The 24,000-nt window shown below is 38.5% G+C and overlaps 1 protein-coding gene across 1 annotated transcript in view; it reads right to left on the bottom strand.

The window, feature by feature from the left end:
* LOC114645786 (myosin-6-like) overlaps positions 1 to 21,658 on the bottom strand; it is a 63,483-nt gene extending 41,825 nt beyond the window's left edge. The window contains exons 1-16 of the mRNA XM_051922289.1: positions 21,572 to 21,658; positions 17,434 to 17,643; positions 16,979 to 17,122; positions 16,736 to 16,892; positions 15,872 to 15,899; positions 14,248 to 14,347; positions 13,466 to 13,558; positions 12,408 to 12,471; positions 9,050 to 9,148; positions 8,599 to 8,702; positions 6,520 to 6,658; positions 6,095 to 6,213; positions 4,912 to 5,061; positions 4,464 to 4,634; positions 2,806 to 3,115; positions 1,079 to 1,149 (exon numbers count right to left, since the gene is read on the bottom strand). Of these exons, the coding sequence (XP_051778249.1) occupies positions 1,079 to 1,149; positions 2,806 to 3,115; positions 4,464 to 4,634; positions 4,912 to 5,061; positions 6,095 to 6,213; positions 6,520 to 6,658; positions 8,599 to 8,702; positions 9,050 to 9,148; positions 12,408 to 12,471; positions 13,466 to 13,558; positions 14,248 to 14,347; positions 15,872 to 15,899; positions 16,736 to 16,892; positions 16,979 to 17,122; positions 17,434 to 17,634 (1,950 nt within the window). The 5' untranslated portion in view covers positions 17,635 to 17,643; positions 21,572 to 21,658. The remainder of the gene's footprint in view (positions 1 to 1,078; positions 1,150 to 2,805; positions 3,116 to 4,463; positions 4,635 to 4,911; positions 5,062 to 6,094; positions 6,214 to 6,519; positions 6,659 to 8,598; positions 8,703 to 9,049; positions 9,149 to 12,407; positions 12,472 to 13,465; positions 13,559 to 14,247; positions 14,348 to 15,871; positions 15,900 to 16,735; positions 16,893 to 16,978; positions 17,123 to 17,433; positions 17,644 to 21,571) is intronic.
* Between the last annotated feature and the right edge of the window lie 2,342 nt (positions 21,659 to 24,000).

Genomic DNA, 24,000 nt, shown 5'->3' on the forward strand with positions numbered 1-24,000 from the left:
GAGAAGGTTTATGGATGTGGTGAGAGAGGACATGCAGGTGATGAGTGTTAACAGAACAAGATGCAGAGGACAGAAAGATATGGACGAAGATGATCTGCTGTGACAACCCCTAACGGGAGCAGCCGAAAGAAGAAGAAGAAGTAAGTTAGCGTCTGATGATCTTAATGCACGAGCAGGAGTGTAAGGAAGCAGCAGCTCAGACAGATAATGAGGGGCTAAACCATGAAGGGCTTTAAAGGTGAGAAGAATAATTTTATATTTGATTCTTGAAGAAACTGGTAACCAATGCAAATCATAAAGGACAGGAGTGATGTGAGCAGAATTTTTAGTGTGTATAAGTCGATGAGCAGAGGAATTCTGCACATATTGTAATGTATTGATATATTTAGTCGGGAGGCCATAAAACAATGCCTTGCAATAGTCCAGACAGGTAGTGATGAAAGCATGAATGAGTGTTTCAGTATCCTTCACACTGAGGAAAGAATGCAGATGAGCAATGTTACGAAGATGAAAAAAGGCTGTCTGTACTATTGAGCTAATGTGTGGTTGAAAAGTAAGAAGCTGATCAAAGATGACACCCAAATTACATACTGATGCTGAGGGTTCAACCAGGATCCTATCGACGTCAATTTTTCGCCCATGAAGGGCAGAGAGGACAGATTTGGTACCAACTAATAAGATTTCTGTTTTATCAGGATTGAGTTGTAAAAAATTATCTGTCATCCAATGATTGATTTCCCGAATGCAGTCAGTCAGTGCAGCAGGTGAAGATGTTGCAGATGCATCAACGCTTATATAAAGTTGTGTGTCATCGGCATAGCAGTGGAAGCTTAGACCATACCGACAAATAATCTCACCTAATGGGAGCATGTAGATGTTGAAGAGGATTGGACCGAGAACTGACCTTTGAGGGATACCTTGTGTGAATGAAGTAGTGGCAGATTTGCATTCCCTAATGAAGACGTAATTTATTTTTGATAAATAAAAAGGGTTTACAGAAAAGTTGCCCCTCACATTTCACCCCCAACAGTTCACCTCCCACACTTAGCCCCTCATATTTCACTAATAGAGCACTCACCCTATGCAAGGCAGACACGGTCTGAAATGAAGAGCCTTTCTTCTTCGCACCTTTGCTTGATTTCTCAGCTGCTTGGAAAAAAAAAAGGTTTAAAACGCTTTCACTGTTGAATACACTAATCTTACACCAAAATCAACATTCATGTAAGCTACTTTTACTGTGATTATTTAATGGCCATTACAAACCATCCATCCATGAAGTGTTATTTCTATCACAGGGATGAGGGATAGCAAGACACTTGTCAGCATGGAGAGTAAGCAGTAGCCATTGTTGGATGGCACATCAATCCGTCGCAGGACACAACTTATGCACACAGTCCCAGTCATTCCTACTTGGCACACTTATAATCACCAATCAACCAAACAAGCAAATCTTTGGGATTTGAGAGTAAACCAGATTACCCAAAAACCACACATAATGGGTTATCATCTGGTTTTTTTTTTTTTACAGCTTATAAATTATAATGTTTTTATCCAGAATGCCGTACCATCTAAGAGGAATTTATTGAAATCATCCAGAATTAGGGATTTATACTGGACCTGTTCATAATTACCAATCAACCAAATTGACTGATTACAGAAAAAGGGGCCTGAGTTGCCTCGAAAGCCTGCATATTGTAATCTTTTTAGTTAGCCAATAAAAGGTGTCATTTTGCTTGACTTCTCACTACATCCATAGTGGCTAACACGGTACAGCACTTTAGTACTACAATCAACAAAACAAACAAATCTTTTGTATGTGAGAGGAAGCCAGCCTACCGGAGAAAACCCACATAAACATGATAAGAATATGCATAATGAATTATTATCTTCTTTTCTGTAATTTTTGACTTTTATCTTTTTTTGTTTTATCATATGCCTTACAAACTAAGTAGTCTTTACTAGGATCATCCAGAATTAGGTAATCAAGTCAAGTCAAGTTGGGGTGCATGCACTGGTAAAGTGCGTTGCCACACCCACTACATGACAAAACAACTCGGGATCCCAGTTGGCAACCCCCCCAGGCAGACACACAGTCCAGTCCCACCCTCTGGAAATGACCCTCTATCTGACACAGCCAGGTATTACGTAGGCGACCCTTGGCCTGGTCCAGCCACTCAGGTCCCCAGCAATGAGGATCTTACAAGCCGGATCACCCTCGGGGAAGTGCGCCACATGGCCGTAGTGCCGTAACTGACGCTCCCTCACAATGCTGGTAATGTGCCTCATTCGGGACTCCATGAGCAACACAAAGTCAAACCAACGGTACCCAAGGATTTTCCAGAGAGACACAGTACCAAAGGGGTCCAGTCTTCGTCTCAGGTCACTGGATAGCATCCATGTCTCGCAACCATATAGCAAGACAGGAAGCACCAGGACTCTAAAGACTTGGACCTTCGTCCTTTTTCATAGATATCTGGAGTGCCACACACCCCTTTCCAGCGACCTCATGACCCCCCATGCTCTCCCAATCCGTCTACTGACTTCATAGGAAGAGTCACCAGAGATATGAATGTCACTGCCAAGGTAAGTAAACCTCACGACAAGGTCGACACTTTCTCCTCAGACGGACACACTGCTGATGGTTGTGCCCAAGAGGTCATTAAAGGCCTTGAATCAATTAGACAATGACATAATGAAAACTACAAATCTTTTCAGATACTCATAGGTACAGCAAAAGAAAAAAAAATCAAAAATACTGCATTTCAGCAGAGATTGTTCTTAAAAAATAAAGTGTTATATACTCACTGCTGTCTGCTCCAGCGTAATTAGAGAAGAGCGTGCTAAGCATCTTGACAGAGGACTTTTGGTACAGCCCAACTACAGTTTCATTGAGGGGGTCCTTGTTTTTCTCCAACCAGCCTGTAATATTGTAATCCACCGTGCCAGCATAATGTACAAGTGCAAAATGAGCCTCCGGTTTGCCTTTGACAACACGGGGCTTTTGGAACATATTGGACTTGCCCAAGTGGTTGTCATACAACTTGGATTTGAAGGTCGTGTCACTAGCCTTAGGGAACATGCACTCTTCTTCTAAAATGGACATTATGCCCAAAGGCTATAAGAAGAAAAAAAAGTAAGTGGTCAGTAGTAGCCCAGGACTTCCCTTAAACATAAATATAATATATACATTTTAAACATTTTAATACAATAGCTACTGGAGCCTATCCTATGTCAGCCGGCACAAGGCTGGAAACAACTGTGAACTATCCAACTGCACAAACACACACACACTAACTCACCCTGGGAGGGAGCAATTTATAGTTGCCAATTAACCTATCCTGATTGCCTTTGGGGAATATTAGAGGAAAAGAAGACATAACAAACTGTACACAGACAATGACATGGGTATGGGATTTGAACCCAGAACACTGAATCTGTGCTGCCCACCTTCCTTTGTGCTGTCTCAGATTCATTTATCGTTTATATCTGAATCAATGATCAATATGTCAATGTCTGCATGTTACTTTGCAGATTTGCACACACTGAATATTTTTTTATTGTTTGTGAAGTGAAATCAAATAACAGCTACAGTTTACTTATTTTAGTAAGTCAACATTCTGCTTTATACCTACTGAATGACTGTTTTATAATAAATCTTTTTTGTTAATTGGGGAAAGGTTATATTATATTATTTCCTACTCTCATGTTCAACATCACCTAACTGGTGTAAAAGTACTTTACTACTGTAAAAACTAGTACAGACAAAACTGAGTCAGAAATGTATGCACTTTTACTTATGAATGAAAGCAATGGGAGGGAATTCACAGAAGGAGCAGTCAAAGCTATAAGTCAATAATCAAAACAGTAAAAGTCTATCTTGATCATCGGCCTACAAATAAATGGTGACCACTTGCACTTTCCCACCCTATAATTTATGCTAATTTTCCATTCACAAAGAAATTGTTGATTATCTTCAACCTGCTTTCTGTAATTCTTTTGGTCCATGCGGAGTGTTACTTTGGACAACTCCTTGATCTGAAGAGTAAGAGGGCCTTACAAAGTGCGATGGCTACCAGTTTGCAGTACCTTTTTGCAACCCTATTGTCACTGCACCCGTGAAACTCTTATAAAAGACCAGTCACCATGAACAGTTTCTGTGACCTCCATCCTTTCCAATACACAGGGAATCTCTCCCTCTATATCATGGAGCTACTGCCCCCTACTGTAAAATAAGATGAAACACATTTCAGGAATCAACTATCCAATTCCTGCCATATAAACATTAGCAACACTGTTTAAATCAGAGCAGATTATGGGGTGACGGGATCTCTCTGGTCTGACTCATCCTTATTGTGTGTCCTGTTTTATTTATTTTTGAAAACTCACCTCAGGGAATATAGCCACATAATGACACCAGAAAACAACACATGTTATTTCCCTTGTTCCCCCACTACTTTCCTGACCTTCTCAATAAGATCAATGCAGGCCTGCAGATCCATGCCAAAGTCAATGAATTCCCAGTCTATGCCTTCTTTTTTATACTCTTCCTGTTCCAGGACAAACATATGGTGATTGAAGAACTGCTGTAGCTTTTCATTGGTGAAGTTGATGCACAGCTGTTCGAAACTGTTAAACTGAAAGAAAGGAAAGCTGTCAGATGCTGAGACAAAACTCTCTGGGCACACTATTATTAGCGAAAATATGCCATTGTTAGCAGGCCACTACAGGGCAACACATGAGATCTAGATCATGTGAAAATAATATCAAAAAAAAAAAAATATCTACGACAAATAGAAAAAGATAACATCGTGGAAGTATCTGAACAGGACATAAATGAAGGACATGAAATACCATTGTGGGTAGCTACATCATCTAAGCTCTCCAGGCATTATGAAAGTGAACTCTACTTACATCAAATATCTCAAAACCAGCAATATCCAGCACACCAATGAAATATTGTCGTGGTTGTTTGGTATCCAAAGACTGGTTGATTCTCACAACCATCCAGTTAAACATCTTTTCATACACTGACTTGCCAAGAGCACCAAGTGAGTAGTAGACCTGGGAAAATGAATAATAAAAGGATAATTAAGGTTGTTACATATAAGACTATTTTTATGTTAAAATGTGCTATATGAAACATAATGGCCATGTAGACTGAACACAGCTAATGTGACATTTTCTTAGCATATTGTTAAACGTTTCCTCTGAAATCCCACAATTATCTCCTGTTTGATGATATATTAAGATGCCTATTACAGCTACTCTGCAGTATTACAAGGACTTAATCACCATGCTAGTTGCTATTTTAACTCTGCCCTAGTAGTTCTATTGTCTACACATACACAACCTCTGGAGATCCGTAGAGTTGTTGGGAACTCTGTCTAGCTGATTTCACACTCGCTATATAAGAAAAATGCCAAGATCTGTTTCAAAAAACATACAGTATGTAGTATCTAAGTATGTACAGCATATCCAGTGTTTTTCTCTTCTTGCATCAAAATGTTTTAAAGATTTTACTGACCCATGCTCATTTTGAAAGGGTCACTTTAACGCATGGTGTTTGTTAATATCAAATCATTCTGTGCTCGGCAGATTTATATGTATAGTCATGTCACATGCTGCTTGTTAAGAGACTGGAATATAAAGAATAGCGAAGTAGTCTGAAATAAAAATACAACAGAATGAAACTGTTTTTATACTGTTTAGCATTGCTACACATTGGGCTGTGTTTGAATTTAAATACTTTATGGAGTAGCAATGTGTAGCTTATTCATCAGACATCTAAGAAAGGATTTATTTGTACAATGTATAATGTTACAAGTGACAACAGTATTTAACTCAAAATGTTAATATATTTTTGGTTGCCAAAAATGCATATAACATGTTTTCACCAATTAATATAATGTGCAGATCTCTAAAGATATGGGAGGAAAATCCATAAAGAAACTAGGAGAAAGTGAAAACACCACATGGAAAAATGACAGCACTGCATTCAAACCCAGGCTGCCATTTCCATAAGGCGGCAGCACTGCTACTGTGCCAGTGTGCTACCGATATACACTGTGCTATTCACAAATAACTTGCATACTACCTGTTGGACATTCTGCCCTTTTGTCACATATTCATTCCCAACTTTGACACGAGGATGACAAAGACCTTTGAGGAGGTCTGCAGAATTCAAACCCATCAGATATGCTGACTTGTCAGCAGCTGAAAACAAAACAAAATTAGCCACTCAGCCGTGAGCATTCTATATGAACAATTTTACTTTCACAAAAAAGAATACAGCCTTTAGCTTCCAAATTTAAAAGACCTTTTGGAAATGTATTTATATTCCACATAATTATTTAACAAGTGGTAGGAATGTTTTCATGTTGAGATCCATCCATAACACCCTCTGAAATCATGTTTGTTAACTGGATGATACGTAGGGCCTCTTCAGATTTCCTAGATATGCTCATTATGAGGCCTAGATATTCACTGAGACCCAGTGAGAGAATGAGCAAAACAACTCACATTCTGTGCCATCTGGTTCTGCCTGCTCTTCACGCTGCTTCTGTTTGAACCGCATATTGCCATAGTGCATGATGGCTCCAGTCAGTTTGTAGACACTTAGCTTCTCCTCTTGGGTAAAGCCTAGCACATCAAATGCACTCTGAAAAACAGTGAAAAACATGGCTGTCAAAAAACTAGCAACTTCATTTTCATAATTCATACTTTCATATCTTTCAAGTCAATGCAACATATTAATATTCCATTATTTAGCATTATTTGTATGGAATCGTTAGTTAATATATAATCTTTTATAATCTATTACAAGTATATACTTAAATGATGTTGTAACAATGAATTATTAAAATGTAAATAAAAGGACTGAAGGCAACTAAAGGGCTTAACTAAGTGATGTTTTAAGTGTAGGCAAGTGAGGCTTTTACCTTATCTTAGAGGAGCCACCAACATAACTACTAAGGTTAAAATGAAGTAAATGAGTAATGAACACCCCCTTAAAAAGCAAGGACAAACTAGTGAGACAGCCCAAACACCCCTATTATGTAGAAACCCATAGGACACCCCTATTTAGAAAATGATTTTAGAATAATGGAAGAATCAATATGTATACAAAATTACTGGTGGCTGTAGTTGATTGGTTATGATGATAGAATTCTGAGTTAGATGACGTGATGTATTAGATACCATAATGGAAATAGAAAAGTATAAAAGAGAATGAATTGTTGAATCAATTGCTCACTCCATTGACCGAGACATGTGTGCATATGTATGTCCAAATAAAGAATTGTTCTGCATTCTCATCTGGTCTCTGTGAATGACTTCTTTGTAAATAGAAGAAAGTTATTTCCACAACACTTAATGCTATGCTTCTCTTGCTCTTGCTTTGTTTATAGTCACAGGCTGTTTTGACAGTTTGAATTCCTTACTGTTAGCTATATAGCAGTATAGTACAAAACAGCAAAAACGCTAATTCTCAAAATGGGATCCAGACATGAGGCAGACATGTAAGGAAGAATTTCATTGTCTTATGAGCATATGACAATAGATTTGAATTTGATACCTGTTCTTATGTTTTTGATGTTTTCTGTTTGAATTGACATGGTTTTCAAAAGTTAAATAAATGACTGAAAAAAAAAATCACAATTAATCTATTACTAAATTAAAAATGTTAAATGGTCCAGAGATCTAAATACTTTTAAGGCACTCTACCTTATACAGTTGAAAGTTATTTATAGGCTTTATTCTTTCTCTTCTCTTTGATAGTTTTAAATACTGTATTATAATCAACATGTTGCTTGCTATTTTCATCTTCAATACTTTCTAATTTCTGTAACATTTGTAATAATACTCAAATCGTACCTGTTCCAGCATTTCATGAATAAATTTTAAAAAATCACTCAATTAATCTTTATTGTGTTAGGCTCTTTTTACAGAGACACCAAACTTCAAAAGTAAATAAGAATATAAATCAGACAAAACGGCAGAACAGTGCAGTACAAGATATGTGAAACAAATGGTAAATCCCAGGGAACTAACAACTCACACAAAGGTAAAAACAAAAATGAAAATACGTCAGAGTAGATTGACATTAAGAGCTCTTAAAGCATCACCGTGAATTGTAGACTTTTTAGATATAATGTAGATGAAGGTATTTAAATGAATTATGAACTAAGCTGCCCTGGAGAGTTGTCTACATATGATGATTGTTATGTTGCTTTCTGAGCTTAAATGGTTAACACTAGCATTAACAGAAGCAATCCCCTCCTCTTCTTTAAAACATATTTGCTACTTACTGTATGTATTCACTGTGAACTCTGCTTTGTGATGTCAGGTAGAGTATACAGTATGATCTGTTGATGTGCTTAAAATATTTAAAAACAATGAAGTATGTGTGCAACTTCAATTATTGAAAGTCCTATTCCATCTTTTTTTAAGCATCTTTTTTGAAATAAAACTGCAGATTTATGGGTATTTTCTAAAATGAGGTAACGTATCTCAGTACACTCTGTTTTAGTTCAATGCACAAAAAGAAAAAAAATAGTAATCATAACAGCAAATGAGTCTATTAAAAGATATTAGTCTTACATCAGTTAACATTAACTCCTCTGCATCATCAATGGATGGAACAGTCACCTCACCCTGGGACACGTAGGAGTAGTCATAAGGGTTATTAGTGATAAGAAGCATGTCTAGGCAGATAAGGGAAAAGAAAAGGAGACATTTTTTACTATTTAACACAATATTAAAAATTATTAGTGTAGAACTGAATGATAATCCAATAGTCTAACTGGATAGACTACACTGCAAGAAGAGCATTTGTATTTTGAGTAAAAATTGACAATACAGACAGGACCAGATTTTAGGTCATGTTGAATACTAGGCTGACTCAGTCTCAGACCGCCAACAGCATCTGCAACACTGCTAAATAATGTGCTAGGGAAAAGTTCAAGAATTTGGCATTAACTCATAAGTAGGCTCTTATCAAGCAGGTGAGTGAACCTTAGGTACCTATTATTGAATAAGCATTTTCACCTACCCAGCAGCTCTGGCTTTTTGTTAGACATGATCTGGTAGAAGATATGATAGTTTCTCTCAGCCTTAAGCTGAAAGATAACTCGAGACTTCTCAAGAAGATCTGGAGTGAAAAAGAATAAGGGTAAGGTAAGAAATTATTAGCATGGTCTCATACTATAAAAATGTTATTTGTATGAAATGGTGTGTACAGAAGATACAGCAGGCAGTATGGTGTAGTGGACTCTAAACCCAAGGTTATCAGTTCAGTTTCTGCTTAACAATAATAATAATACATTTTATTTATATAGCGCCTTTCCCATGCTCAAGGCACTTACAGAATAAATAAAGAACGGCAGCGTATACAGTATATAGCATTGTACAAACCAGATAAATAAATAAAGAAGATTAAGACAGTAAATTCTGAAAAAAAAAACAGACAACATAATTGATGGTCTCGCACACACACACAGGTTACATTAGCATCTTGACAGAGAAGTAAACTGAGAGAAAGATAATAAAGTCAAGTAGAGCTAAAAGCCTTCCTGAACAGATGAGTTTTGAGTTGTTTTTTTAAAAGAATTCATGGAGTCAGCTGACCTGATTAATTTTGGTAGGTCATTCCAGAGTCTGGGCGCTATACAGCTGAAGGCCCTGTCACCCATGGAGTGTAGATTAGTGAGGGGCACAACAAGATTACCAGAATCAGAGGACCTTAGTGGGCGGGCAGGCACATAGTGATGGAGGAGGTCACTGATGTAGTTTGGTGCGAGGTTATTTAAAGCTTTGTAGGTTATTAGTAGGATTTTATATTCGATTCTGTAGGACACAGGGAGCCAGTGAAGACGGAGCAGGATGGGTGTGATGTGCTCGCTGCTGCTGGTTCGAGTAAGGACTCTTGCAGCTGAGTTTTGAATAAGCTGGAGCTGTGATATAAGATTAGAAGGGGCACCTGCCAGTAGGGAATTACAATAATCGATGCGGGATGTGATAAAAGCATGGACAAGTTTCTCAGCATTAGAGAAGGAGAGGAAGGAGCGAACACGGGATATGTTACGGAGGTGAAAGTAAGAAAGTTTCTTAATGTGATTTATGTGGGCGGAATAAGTGAGGGAGGAATCAAAAATGACACCAAGATTTTTTACAGTAGAGGCAGGTCTGATGAGATCACTGCCAAGATGGACTGGGAAGGAGCTCATTTTATTAAGTTGCATTTTAGTCCCAATTTGCAGGAGTTCAGTTTTATTGCAATTTAATTTTAAAGAGTTCTGCTCCATCCAGGTTTTAATTTCACTAAGGCAGGTTGTGAGCTGAGAGAGCTCTGATGAAGTTCCACTTTTAACATTGAAGTAGAGCTGAGTATCATCTGCATAAAAATGATAACCCAATCCATAACTACGGATAATATGGCCAAGGGGAAGCATGTAAATACAGAAAAGCAGAGGACCGAGGAAGAGCCCTGAGGGACTCCTTGTGTGACTGGCGCTGAGCTGGATCTGCTGTTGCCAAGACTAACAAACTCTTGCCTATCAGTCAGATAGGACTTGAACCACAGGAGGACAGTGCCAGAGATACCCAGCATGTTCTCCATTCTGGACAGTAGGATGTCATGTCTGACAGTGTCAAATGCTGCACTGAGGTCTAACAGAATTAATATGCTGGTTTGTCCAGAGTCTGCTGCCATAAGCAAATCATTGGTTACCCGTAGCAGAGCAGTTTCACAGCTGTGCCGCGCCCTGAAACCAGACTGAAAGGGTTCCATCAAATTATTAGAGGTTAGGTAATTGGTGAGTTGGGAAGCTACAACACGCTCAAGAACTTTTGACAGGAAAGGTAAGTGGGAAATAGGCCGGAAATTATTAAGATTGTCAGCATCAAGGCCAGACTTTGTTAACATTGGGGTTACAGAAGCAATTTTAAAAGTGAGCGGCACAGAGCCAGTGTCAAGGAATGAGTTTATTATTGTTGTAACAGTCGGGATTATGGCATGAAGGCAGGATTAAAGTAGTGTGGTGGGGATGGGGTCCAGTACACAAGTAGTCGGCCTCATCTTACAAAGCAGGTCATTAACTGACGCAGATGTGACTGGTGAGAACTTAGAGAAGGAGCTGGATGGAGTGGGAAAACAGGGAGAGATATAAACAGATGCTTCTGTCTCCCTGTGTGACTCTGAGCAAGTCGCTTAATTTATGTGAATTTCCCATTGGGATTAATAAAGTATCTATCTATCTATCTATCTATCTATCTATCTATCTATCTATCTATCTATCTATCTATCTATCTATCTATCTATCTATCTATCTATCTATCTTAACCTTCTTGTGCCCCAACTGTAAAATTATCAACAAACAGGTGTAACTTAATCTGAAGTTTTAAGATGTATTGGATAAGCATGTGAACCAAATGTAAAATGATAATATAAAACTGCAGAGCAAAATTGCAATACAGTATCATGAAATTGTAACATTAAGATGAAGACATTATGTAACAAAGTAAGTTTTAAGAAATTTGAAAAGAACAGAAATCTCATTTGGTATTTCCAGCAGTTTAAACAGGTTACAAAGTTGTCCGTATATACAGTAAGTGGGTTCTGCAGTGGGTGGATGTTACATGCGCTTTGTGCTCTAATAGGCTCAAGCTCCAACCCCTGTATTAAGCAGGTCTGAGAATTATGACATTTTTAGCAGTCTATACAGGTTGGCTGTACCCTCCCCACTCTACACCTCCCAATGCTGCAAAAAAACGCAATAGACATTTCACAGGATTCATCACATCCCAGTCATTGCCTCTTCCAACTTTTGCCATCAGGCAAGAGATACAGAGCAATGAAAACCAGGACAACCGCCTTAAAAACAGCTTTTATGCCAATGCAATCATGGCCCTGAACTCAAATAAAACTGCTCCATATCATTCTCTAAATGTGTAATATACACTTTAAGTCAACCAGTGCAATTTGTATATATTTGTGATGTATTATTACTATTCTTTTTCTTGTTTTTTAATTTTGATGCCTCACACTGAGTCGACAGCACCTTTAATTTTGTTGTTCCTTTGTAAAAGTGACAATGACAATAAAGATTTATCATATCTTATCTTAGGTGCATGAATGCACACAAAAAGACAGAGAGCATACAACCACAGCATTAACTGTGAGTAAGAGGTTGTAAAATGAGTGTATGGATTACAGAATGGAAGCCATCAGGACCAAATGCAGATGTTTCATAACATAAAATAACACAACATTCTCAAACCATGTATCATATGAAATCACGATTGCATGTCAGTAAGAGTTTTACCTACTTTCATGTACAGAGTTTAGTTTTAAATTGTATGAATTATTTGCCTTAAGGCAAATAAAAAAGGGTGTATTGAATCATACTCACAAGTTTCAATATCTGCTGAAGCTAACTTGCCAGTAGCCCCAAAATGAATTCGAATGAATTTACCCTGAGAAAGAGACAATTGAATATTAAATGTGTCAGTTTTATTGACTCAGAAAAAGAAACTCAATACTGATACACCGATCCAATCTCTGAACCTGTTATTTCGAATAGAGGGACACAGAAATGGTGTGACTTAACACTTTTAGTCTCTGAAAGTATGGAGTTCTACAGTACCTATGCAACCTCACTAAACATCTTTCATTGTACCTCTGATACTAGCACCAGGTGTTACCTGAATGCATTGGACAAAGAATACTGATTTTATTTTAACATACAATAGCAGAAGGACAGCATTGCTGTGGCTGTGATGTGGTCAATCATAAAAGGCAGTATATGAAACTACTGCAAAATCAATTACGTAAGAAACTGGAGAAGACAAGAGCACAACGGAAAACACAGAGATGGTGGAAACTTGGGTATAAGGCAATGTCAAATTGAGATCACAGCAAACTCAACATTGCCTGCTTATAATAATATAACATAATAATAATAATAACACAATTTATAAATTAACCATTATATTACCTATTAATAAAGTACACAACTTAAAAGGTGGGTGGCTATAAGTATACAAGTAGCATATGACATTTTTACATGGACGTGACTCTAGTCCATTACAGGACACCCTTGTGTTTACACATCTATGAACATGACATATTTAGAGTCAGCTTAACAGCTTGCCTTTGGACTGGAAGTCTTCAGAGAAAACACAAACATGAGAAAAAAAACATACAAACTCCACGTAGAAAATTGTTATGTGACAACATTATCTACACACCACCAAACCACTTACACTGTTTTTATTATTATTACAGGAAGGCTGGTAGTTACTATGTAAGCTACTTCAGAACTTGCCTGCTCAACAACTTGCCATACCTACTTATTTAAAAGACATGTTTCTTGTGAGAATACTGTAACTTGTAACTCACTCATAACAAATGAGTAACAATGAATTCATCAAATGATTATCTGTGTCATCAAAATAAGGCAGTGCTTACAAAGCGTGAGGAATTATCATTTCGGAGTGTCTTGGCATTTCCAAAGGCTTCCAAAGCAGGGTTGGCCTGGATGATTTGATCTTCCAGTGTACCCTAAAGATAGAAAATAAGAAAACTCAGCCACAGAAGACAAAATCAATTGACATTCCATTTATTGTCATTTATCCAGCTATCCATTTCATAACAACAACAACATTTATTTATATAGCACATTTTCATACAAAAAGTAGCTCAAAGTGCTTTACATAATGAAGAAAAGAAAAATAAAAGACAAAATAAGAAATTAAAATAAGACAACATTAGTTAACATAGAAAAGGAGTAAGGTCCGATGGCCAGGGTGGACAGAAAAAAATAAAATAAAAAATAAATAAATAATAAAAAAATAAAATAAGTCCACTTTTTTGCATTACAGGGTCTCAGGGATCCTGCAGACACCAACCCCAGACTGGAGATGCACTTTCACACACACCTCCGCACTCACCAGACTAAAATATAGTCAACAATTAGTCTAAAATGGATCTTAAAGGGATGTGGAAGGAAGCCAAAATATAGACAGAAAACATAAATGGCCACAGGAGAAAAGTGTAAATTCTGCAGAGACAGAGAATGGTCCAGGAACTTAATACAGGTTCCTGAAGCATGAAAAAGAAAAGCTTGCCTTTTTGGCACTAAACTACTCAATTCAAGATACAATTTTCATACATTTTTAATTTCTCAGTGACCGAAATTAACCTTTGCATAATCGTGTTGGTTACTAAAGCATTAACCAGTGGTTTCTTACCTTACTGGTGTCCTTCTTGTTGCCTCCAATGGCAGCAATACTGGCAAAATACTGAATGACCCTTTTGGTGTTCACAGTCTTCCCAGCACCGGATTCTCCACTGTTGGGGGTAGGATTGAGGAACACTCCATCAGCCAGGTCCATGATCAAACATAGTACATTCCTCTAATTAATATTATTCCAAGGCACTAAAAATGTACAGTTATGTATATTACAATTGTTTATACATTTTGTACAGTCAAAACTCTTGCCAGATTAAATGACTTGTTCAGGGTAACACAGTGATTTAGTGCCAGAAACTGAACCTGCAGCCTTTGGGTTTAGTGTCTAAATCCTTAGCCACCAGGCTACACACCATGCCAAAGCCTAGCTGTGATCAACCCAACACTTCCCATGCCAGTGTAATCAACACTAGCTATCTGATATAGTCTGGCAAAAATGGAGTGAAGTAGCTACCATGTTGCCACTAAGTGCAATTCCTTCCTCAAACTGACTACAGCACGCCTACACAATACGTGACCACAACGTGAAAATCAAGAAGGCATTGTCCGTCCATTTTCCAACCCGCTGAATCCAAACACAGGGTCATGGGGGTCTGCTGGAGCCAATCCCAACCAACACAGGGCAGGGAACCAATCCCGGGCAGAGTGCCAACCCACCACAGGACACACACAAACACACCCGCACACCAAGCACACACTAGGGCCAATTTAGAATCGCCAATCCACCTAACCTGCATGTCTTTGGACTGTGGGAGGAAACCGGAGCACCCGGAGGAAACCCACGCAGACACGGGGAGAACATGCAAACTCCACGCAGGGAGGACCCGGGAAGCGAACCCAGGTCCCCAGATCTCTCAACTGTGAGGCAGCAGCGCTATCCACTGCGCCACCGTACCGCCCAGAAGGTATTGTGTTGGATTAAACACACCACATCTGGAGCAGTATTCCAAACCCTTTATGCATCTATATCCTCTATCTGGTGAGTGTATCTGTAGTTTATACAAACTGATAAAGTGATTTTTTTTTTCTGGGTTAAGACTTGCTGAAATTATGTGGCATGGCATAGCCTGTGCTAAAATTCCCACATTACAATTACATTGATATTATTGTCAGAATATCCAAATAATTAACTGCAATATGTCACGCACGTGTGCATGGGAGGCAGCTAAAGGGCTTGAATGAGGGCAATTCCGAATCAGACCGGGATAGGGCGGCAGGGCAGAGTGCACCGATTCTTTTTCTCTCTTCCCTGCAGACCATTCACGGGAAATTCCACCTGGCCCTGGTGACGTCACTTCTGGGTGCGAACCTATAGATGAAGACCTTCCAGTTCCCGCCCCCTTGATGTCATTTCCAGGCCCGAGCCTATGGTTGAAGACCCTTCCGATCCCGGCCCTATTGACGTCACTTCCTATCCTGACCTTTAAAAGCCTCCACCTTTCCCCTACTCCCTCAGTTCTGTTTTGGACTCTGATTTGTGCACACCAGTGCTATCTTATTGTTTGCAATTTAGCAGCCAGGAAAAAAATATACGGGGGGCTGCCCCAAACTTTGCTATGGCTCATGATCAAGTTTGTAACAAATAATATAAAACATCTTAGTAATTTTTACTGTGTACTTACGTGATCAGAACAGACTGATTCTCACGATCTGCAAACAAAAAAGATGACTGTAATTTGTGGAACTATTAACCACTAAAATGTTACATCTCGGTCGGTCTACTGTAGTCTCCCGATTAATATATTGCCTTTGTTCTCCTTATTTTAAGTTGCATTTCATTTAGAATATGTATTTGTGTAGTCTCCAGTAATCAAAGGTGGTCAATCTATTAAGCAATATAGGCAGCTGCCTAGAGCGCCGTCACCCAAGGAGCACCATTTATGAAAGTTAAGGACAGCGACTACCTTTTCTCATGTTCAAATCACTTCACAAAAATGAAAAAATGAACAAGAGATAAACAGTTGGAAAAAAAGGTAAAATACACAACATTGGATACAAAATAATACCAGCATAAAATACTAAATAAAATATAAATACAGGAAACACAAAGTTCTAAATTAGAAAAAGTGACAATAAACCAGAATAAAAAATAGAACAATTCAAATCGTACAAGAAACCCATGATCAGATAACTATAATTTGTGATAGAAATGCAATCATCTTGAGGACCTGGACACAGAGGGTGAATTGAGACAAAGGGTCAGAATGCCAGGGTTATGTCAGTGTATTTTAAATGGCATCCTGAGTAAATAAGGTTGTTCCAAAGTCTGTGTGTAATAGAACTGAAAGCTCTGTCACCCAGAGAGCACAGATTAGACAGGAGCACGACAAGGGGGGCACAAAGAGATTGTCAAAATCAGGGGACCTTAGTGAGTGGACATAGTGATCAATGTAGTCCAATGCAAGGCCATTTAAAGCTTTGGTATTTTATATTCAATCCTATAAGACACAGGGAGCCAGTGAAGGCGGAGCAGAGTATCACCTCACCTGTCAGCATGTACTGGTAGGCATTGTCAGAGATGGAGAAGATGTGAGGAGGAGCCTCGGTTCTCTTCTTGCCTCGGTAGGCACCAACCACCTCAGCATTGTAGACGGGCAGCCACTTGTAGGGGTTCACAGTGACACAGAACAGCCCTGAGTAGGTCTGCAAAAACGGGCAACACTTGCTGTTTTATTTGCTGTAGATTTCTTTTTACTATTTAACGTACCTTGAGAGAAGCACATACTCACATAGATCATCCAGGATGCATAACGCTCTTTGAGGTTAAACAGCACAGCTGGCTCGTGTAAAAAGGTGAACATGGCCATATCCTCAATCTTATCAAATTTTGGAGGATTCTGTGGGTGTACATCAGAATCCTTGGCAGTGACAGTCTGTTGAAAAGAAAAGTGTTAGTGAGGAAACATGTAAGACATTTTCAAAACAGTACTTGAAATAAAAGCAATCATTTAATAATGAAATGTTTTCATGTTGTCAGGATGTAAAACTGATTTTAGTGCTTACAATGCTTCACTTGGTCATGCAACAGTATGATATAAACTTATGTCAGGGTGTTTGTGCTTTATGTGAGCAAGCTGATCATGTTATATTAAGACAGAATTCCAGTATTAGTCTAGATATAAGTCTCTCAAGTTATGAATGTCATGCACTTTCTGCTCATTAACTACAGTGATGGATTACTCACCCTGCCATCCTCTGTGTCTACAGTTACTTTGTCACCTTCACGGCTGATGATTTTGCCTTTAACATATTCAATCTTGTCATCTGCCACAAAGCACTCAGTCCTTATGTCAAATGGTCGTGTCTGGGCCTCAAGCCGCTCCTTATCAGACTTGCGAAGAAACGGGGCCGCAGCTCCAAATTCCGCCATTAATGCATCTCCCATGGTGAATGGCTGTGTGAAGATGTAAGAAGACAATGTGTTCATCTTGTAGAAGGTGGTGATCTTTGGTCATTAGTTTAAAGTAATCTTCATCTATTGTTAAACACTATTACCATCTCCTTTCTGTATTATGTGGGCCTCAAGCTCCATCCAATAATAACAGTGTCTGATTAACAACAATCAAGTAAGATTGCTCACTTTCATACAGAGTCTCCAAATCATACAATGTTTCAAGTACTTTAAAAGTCCTCCTCACTCTCCTTGCCATCTATCACCGCTCTGTAGACACATTACTTACTCCCACCTGCCATTCTGAGCCTTTGTTTCGACTTGTTTCCTGACTCCTGGTTCAGTAGGCTAGAGACCACAAAGTGTTCATCATATACCCAAGTTCCTAATCAGGTTTCATATGTGCTGCCTGTCCACCATAATTATTAGTAGAGTTTCATCTGTTCAACATGCGACTCATCTTGCAAGTCCGCCATGACCTTTATTTCACTCTCGCAGACATTACTTGTTGGGCACAATTTAAACAAGTGAGGCATAGTGCCACCCTTTCACTACTCCCCAGTTGCATACTCACATGTCTAATTAGAGGACCTAAACAGTTTATGGTCCTCTTTTGAAATAGAGAACCTGCATGGCCTGTCCTATTTGGTTATAACATACATATATATTGGAAATATCGGGTGTTTAACCTAACAAAATATCTAAACTTCAAAATTCATTAAAAACTGCATGATTTTATAAAAACAACATATTGGAAGAGTTTATCAAAGAGGGAATATAACATAGGAAAACAAACAAGACACAAAATGAAGTATACCTACCCAAATGGTCAAGGCTAAAACAGGCTATATGGCACTAGTGAATAGGGTGTTGGACTTTAAACCCATAAAGTTGCGACGTCAAGCCCCAACTTTGGTGTATGATGTGATTCAGCGGGTTGGACAATGACTGACATTCTCAAACCTACTAAATTAAGCTCAGGGCTGCGCCGGGCCTGAGCTTATCAGATGGGCAAAGGATACAAAGGCAAGAAACACTGGACAGGCTAGTCCTCCATTTAACCTCATACTTGTTTTAACTGTTAGAATATATTAAGCGAAACAGCACTTAATCTTTAATAGGTGAAATTAATTGGGAATAATTTGACATATGTAATGAAACTAGAGGAAATAAAACAATGTCCAGTAAATAATGTGCTAAACTATACAAAGCATACAAAATACAGCACGCAGAAATGATCTAGAATGTTCACAATACACAAATGACGCTAATGACAGAGCTCTTCGGTCCGACTAAGGACTAGCGTTATGTTGGACAGAATATCGTGACGTTTTAGATGGTGATTATCACCACTTTTTATATCAGAGATTTGTTCCAGGGCAGATATTCAACTGTAAGCAGTCAATTTTAAACTTGACCTCAGGCTTCAGAAAGGGGGGATTCGATGCTTGAGGGCACACGGTTTAGAAACTGAAACGGCCGATTTGACAGACGATTTCATTGTTTGGGGGCTTTTGTGAGTAAGAGAGGTAGAGTCTTTTTAATTGAACGCCTGTTTTTTTTGTGCACAATCCTGAGGTATATCGGAGTGTGTGAGTGACCTCCTACAGGAACAGCAACTCGCACATAAACTAACAATTACTACACACTGGAAACATGGAGATGTTTTAAAATGGGAGACCGATGCACTACAAAAAAAACTCTTAGTTACAAAATGAGGTGGCATTTGTACAGATCTTTAACACCTGAAACTGTAAATATGTTGAATTCTTGTGTGCTTATCCTCTTTCTGTCTTATTAGTCTGGAATGCATGGGCTCTCAAGTTAAATAATATGAAAGTGGAGTTTGCATGTTCTCCCCGTTTCTGCGTGGGTTTCCTCCGGGCGCTCCGGTTTCCTCCCACAGTCCAAAGACATGCAGGTTAGGTGGATTGGCGATTCTAAATTGGCCCTAGTGTGTGCTTGGTGTGTTTGTGTGTGTCCTGCGGTGGGTTGGCACCCTGCCCAGGATTGGTTCCTGCCTTGTGCCCTGTGTTGGCTGGGATTGGCTCCAGCAGACCCCCGTGACGCTGTGTTCAGATTCAGCGGGTTGGAAAATGGATGGATGGATTTCAGCAACTGCATACAAGACAAAATTGACAGTGAATGCATTTCCTCAGTTTCTTTTACTCCTAAAAGAACTGACATTTGCTTTTGTTTTCTTTCCTGTTGGCATCTTTTTATTGAATGATACCTGTGATCACTTTTATCTTTCTTAATGAATTGTCATTGTGTAACATTCTAAGATATACTTAATAGATATCAGGTTTCATTGCCGAAGCCACCCACCCATTCAGAGCCAAAATAAATTGCCAGTTAACCTAAAATGCATACAGTATTTTCAGATTTGGGAAGATACTTGGAGCATCTGGAGAAAATGCAGACCTGGGGAAATTGCCACACAAATAAAAAACAGTTGTGAAATTAAAATGATGAATTCCACAAACAAACATTTCTACAGTATAGTAAGATGGCCAGGATGGGGGAAGGCAGCTTCTTTAGGGTACTGCCTCCCCCAGTACGCTAGATGGCAGCTCCCCTGGATTCCAGCAGTACCCCGGATTCCCACAGAGCACCATGGGACTTGGAGTTTTACATCTCAGCCCTGTTGGGTACCATGGGTGCCACGAGGGGGTGCTGTAAAAGGGGAGGAGCCATATGACATGAGGTTTCCACCTAACCCAGAAGTGCTTGAAGACCATGTGGGCAGAAGAACAGAAGCACTTCTGGGTTGGCCAATATAAGAGGACTTAACCAACCTCAAAGGGACGAGCCAGAGTATACATATATATATTCTTTCCTGATCTAAAAAAATGTATCTTTTAAATATGCTGTATTACAATAACTATTTAATAAACCAAAACATTTTTAAATAACATTCTAAAATATGCTAATCCAATTTAAGGTGGTGATATCAGAAGGAACAATAAAGGAAAAGCCGTCAACAGTGCACCAGTACCTTAAAGGGCACACCATTCACACATACACCCACACTTACACTGGGAAGATTGGGATTGACCTATTAACCTAGCCTGCACATCTATGAGGATGTCAGAAAAAATACTGGACCTCCAGAAGGAAAACCCGGACAGACAACTGAGTGTGGGATTCAAACCCAGGATGTACTACTATTGACATTCTGTACATTTTTATAGGAACACTGCCAAGGTAAGTGACTTGCTCAGAGTCACACAGTAAACTGGTGACAGGAATTACACCCGTAACTTTGAGGTTTAATGCCTTAACTAAAATACGACATGCCTGATGTGCTTTTGTTAAATTAAGAAAATTACATTGATAAGAATAATGGCATGTTGTCTGGTACACCCCTCCAAAGTGTACTTGGTGCCTTCAAATGCTGCATCTTCTGCTTTTATTTTAATATGTTATATTGATTTATTGCATTGATCAGTCTGCATACAGTATGTACCACTGTATCCTATTCATTTTGCTCTGTAAAAGGTCTTGCAGTAGTTTATGCTGTTAAAAGTACTATTTAAGACATATTGATTAAGCGCTTCAGCTATTAAGTCTCAGATTCAATTTAGTTTTGGTGTTGCCTCCATGTATCATTTGCACCATTTTTCTGTGATGCAATGGGTTTGGATATGTTGGTTCAGCATCTGCCTTTTGCTAAAGCAAAAACCAACAGTACATTTTAGAAAGATCTTGGGTGAAAGGCTACATTGGTGCCCTCTGTTAAAACTGTACTAGGAATTATCAAAATATGCTGTATGTGTACAGGGAGCCTGACAGGAATGAGTTGGTTTATGATGTTTGATAGCATTGTTGGAATAACATGCACTATGTAACATGCGTCAGCCCATAAGGAATCTGAAAACCCCTTCTCTAAAGTAATTACAAGTGTCAGAAAAATACAAAAATACTTTACCTTGATTAATTAAAGTGGTTAGAGGAATCAAAAGGCCTTCCTAGAGAAAATGAAAAGAAGTTAGAATAGAAAGGAAGATTATATGAATTGAAAAAAATATGGAAATATGGGAAAACTCAGTGATGAAAGGACGAATACAGAAATGAAGAAGCATTAGAGGCATGCAAAAGTACATAAAAATTTAACAAGATCGACTTCAGGAAAGGAAACTGCAAGGCGATAAAAGAAACAGCATAGCATAGGTAAGATATTGAGAGCTCACCCAGAACTGCTCACACAAAAGAATTCAGAAGTGACAACAAGCTTTGCCTTAACTTGCTCACCTGACTGAGCTCTACCTCCTTTTCAGAAATCTCAATTAACTGATTACCTTTTCTTTCTTACCTCGGTCAATGCCAGCCATGACAAGAGTTAGCAGAGGATTTATTTTTCTTTCATACCAGCTGAGATTGTACTGCCCATCACAAGATTAACTACGGCCAGTCTTATTGTATTACTTGCTATATCAATATAGTACTCCTTATTTGGGGGTTGGATATTGGATAGAACAAATCCCTTTATCTTCTGTTTATTATGTATTTAGTCCATACTGCATATATCATGAGGCTTTAAAGGACTCTCTTAACTGCTCACATTGTACTATTTCAAGAATTGCTTCAAACTTTTCTTTATCTTTCATATCGAATCATACTGCCCAGTCTTGCTCAAAGGTAATTTTCTATCTCACCTTAGAATATACTGTATATTTCAAGACTGGGTTAATGCTCTGTGACTCTCTTTTACCTGTTCAGATTATTCTAATTACTCCAAGAATGTTTAGTCACTTTGTTTTCTCTTTTTTATCTAATATGATGATACTTCTTATCTCAAATTAATTACACTAAGTCTTCCTTCACTTACCTTCTTTAAATGTACTGTCCTGAGTTAATACAAACTTTGACACTTGGTAACTATCCATCTTAAGTATCACTACAGACTTGTAATTTTTCACTTTCTTACATTCATAGATTATACTGTTTATCTCAAAAATAGCTACACACTTCATCTTATCTTCAATTACCGGTATCTGCTTTGACTATGAATTTCGAACATATTTAGAGAATATGTTTTGTTTTCATTTTTGGAGTCAAAAGTATACAAAGGATTTGTCTTCATTTCAAGTCTGCTCATGCTATATTCTACACTTCAGGGGTGACCAGGAGCTCTGTTTCTGTTTCCTACATGCTCAGACTGTAATGACCCCAATAAGAATGGCACCAGACTTAATTTTACCTTTTTAACTTCTGTAGGCGTTAATGCCCATCTCAACATTGGTAACAGTTTTTGTCGTGTTTTATTCCTTACCTTCTCAGACTATATTGTACATTTGAAGGGTGCTAAGTGGCTTTGTCTTTTCTTTCTTACCTGCTCCGACCATATGTCCATTTCAAGAGTGGTTGGAAGTTTGTCTTTTCTTCCTTCCCCGCTCAGGCTATTGTGTACACTTCAAAAGTGAATTGGTATTATTTGAAGTGCACCCACCTCATCTAAATGCCAAGATTTTTATTTTTCTTCCTGTGTTCTATATAGTATAATGCAAATATGAACAGAAAAAGGTAAACAAACTTCAATATAAAGAAAATTATACTATCCTTACCTGGAGAGAAAAGACACAGAAGGTGGTTTAGCTTCTCTGACTATGTCTATTCTCCGAGGGGCTTTATAAATGTCCCGGGACACTGCCAAATTAGGGCACAACAGAAGGCTTAAAGAACACAAATCTAATTGTGTCCTGGGATTAGTAAAGGGTCAGTAGAAGGGAGCAGTGTGACACTTTGGTTGCACAGGGAGGGGAATACAATAATGACTATTTTTGGATTTCCTCCTCAAAGTACGTTAATGCATTCCTATTTCTGTTGCAGATGACTTGTAACTAACAGCTTACATTTTTGACTTAAAAGTGGTAGTTGACTGTGCAAACACTCATTTTCGTACCCTTACTGATCATATCATTCCACCTGAGCCTTTGTATACAGGGATGAACAATGAGTTTGTAACAATATCATTAATGTCATTATGCCTGCTCCTGAAAGGCTACCCAGCTTGTAAGAAACATTTCCCTACAGCAGTGCACATAAAATGCAGCACCTGTTGTTTGACCTAATCCTAGCTTCCAGATGCAAGGTGGCCACTTTACACTAAAACAAGAAGTGATAAGCTAATGAATTATACTGGAAGGTGCCTTGGCAACTTATACTTCAGTAGTTTTAGTTTTGTACTGGGATGATGCCCATGGTGCCAAATTAAAAGGTGTTGAAAGGAGGTTATATTCCAAAACATGCAATTCACTCATCATTAATCGTTTGCCAGCTACCAAAGGGCCAAGAATAGTGCTGAACAAGCAGTGTCCACACTCAGGCTTGATTAACAACTGGTAAGGGCATTATGTC

The sequence above is a fragment of the Erpetoichthys calabaricus genome, chromosome 2 (genome assembly GCF_900747795.2).
Source record: "Erpetoichthys calabaricus chromosome 2, fErpCal1.3, whole genome shotgun sequence".
NCBI lineage: Eukaryota > Metazoa > Chordata > Cladistia > Polypteriformes > Polypteridae > Erpetoichthys > Erpetoichthys calabaricus.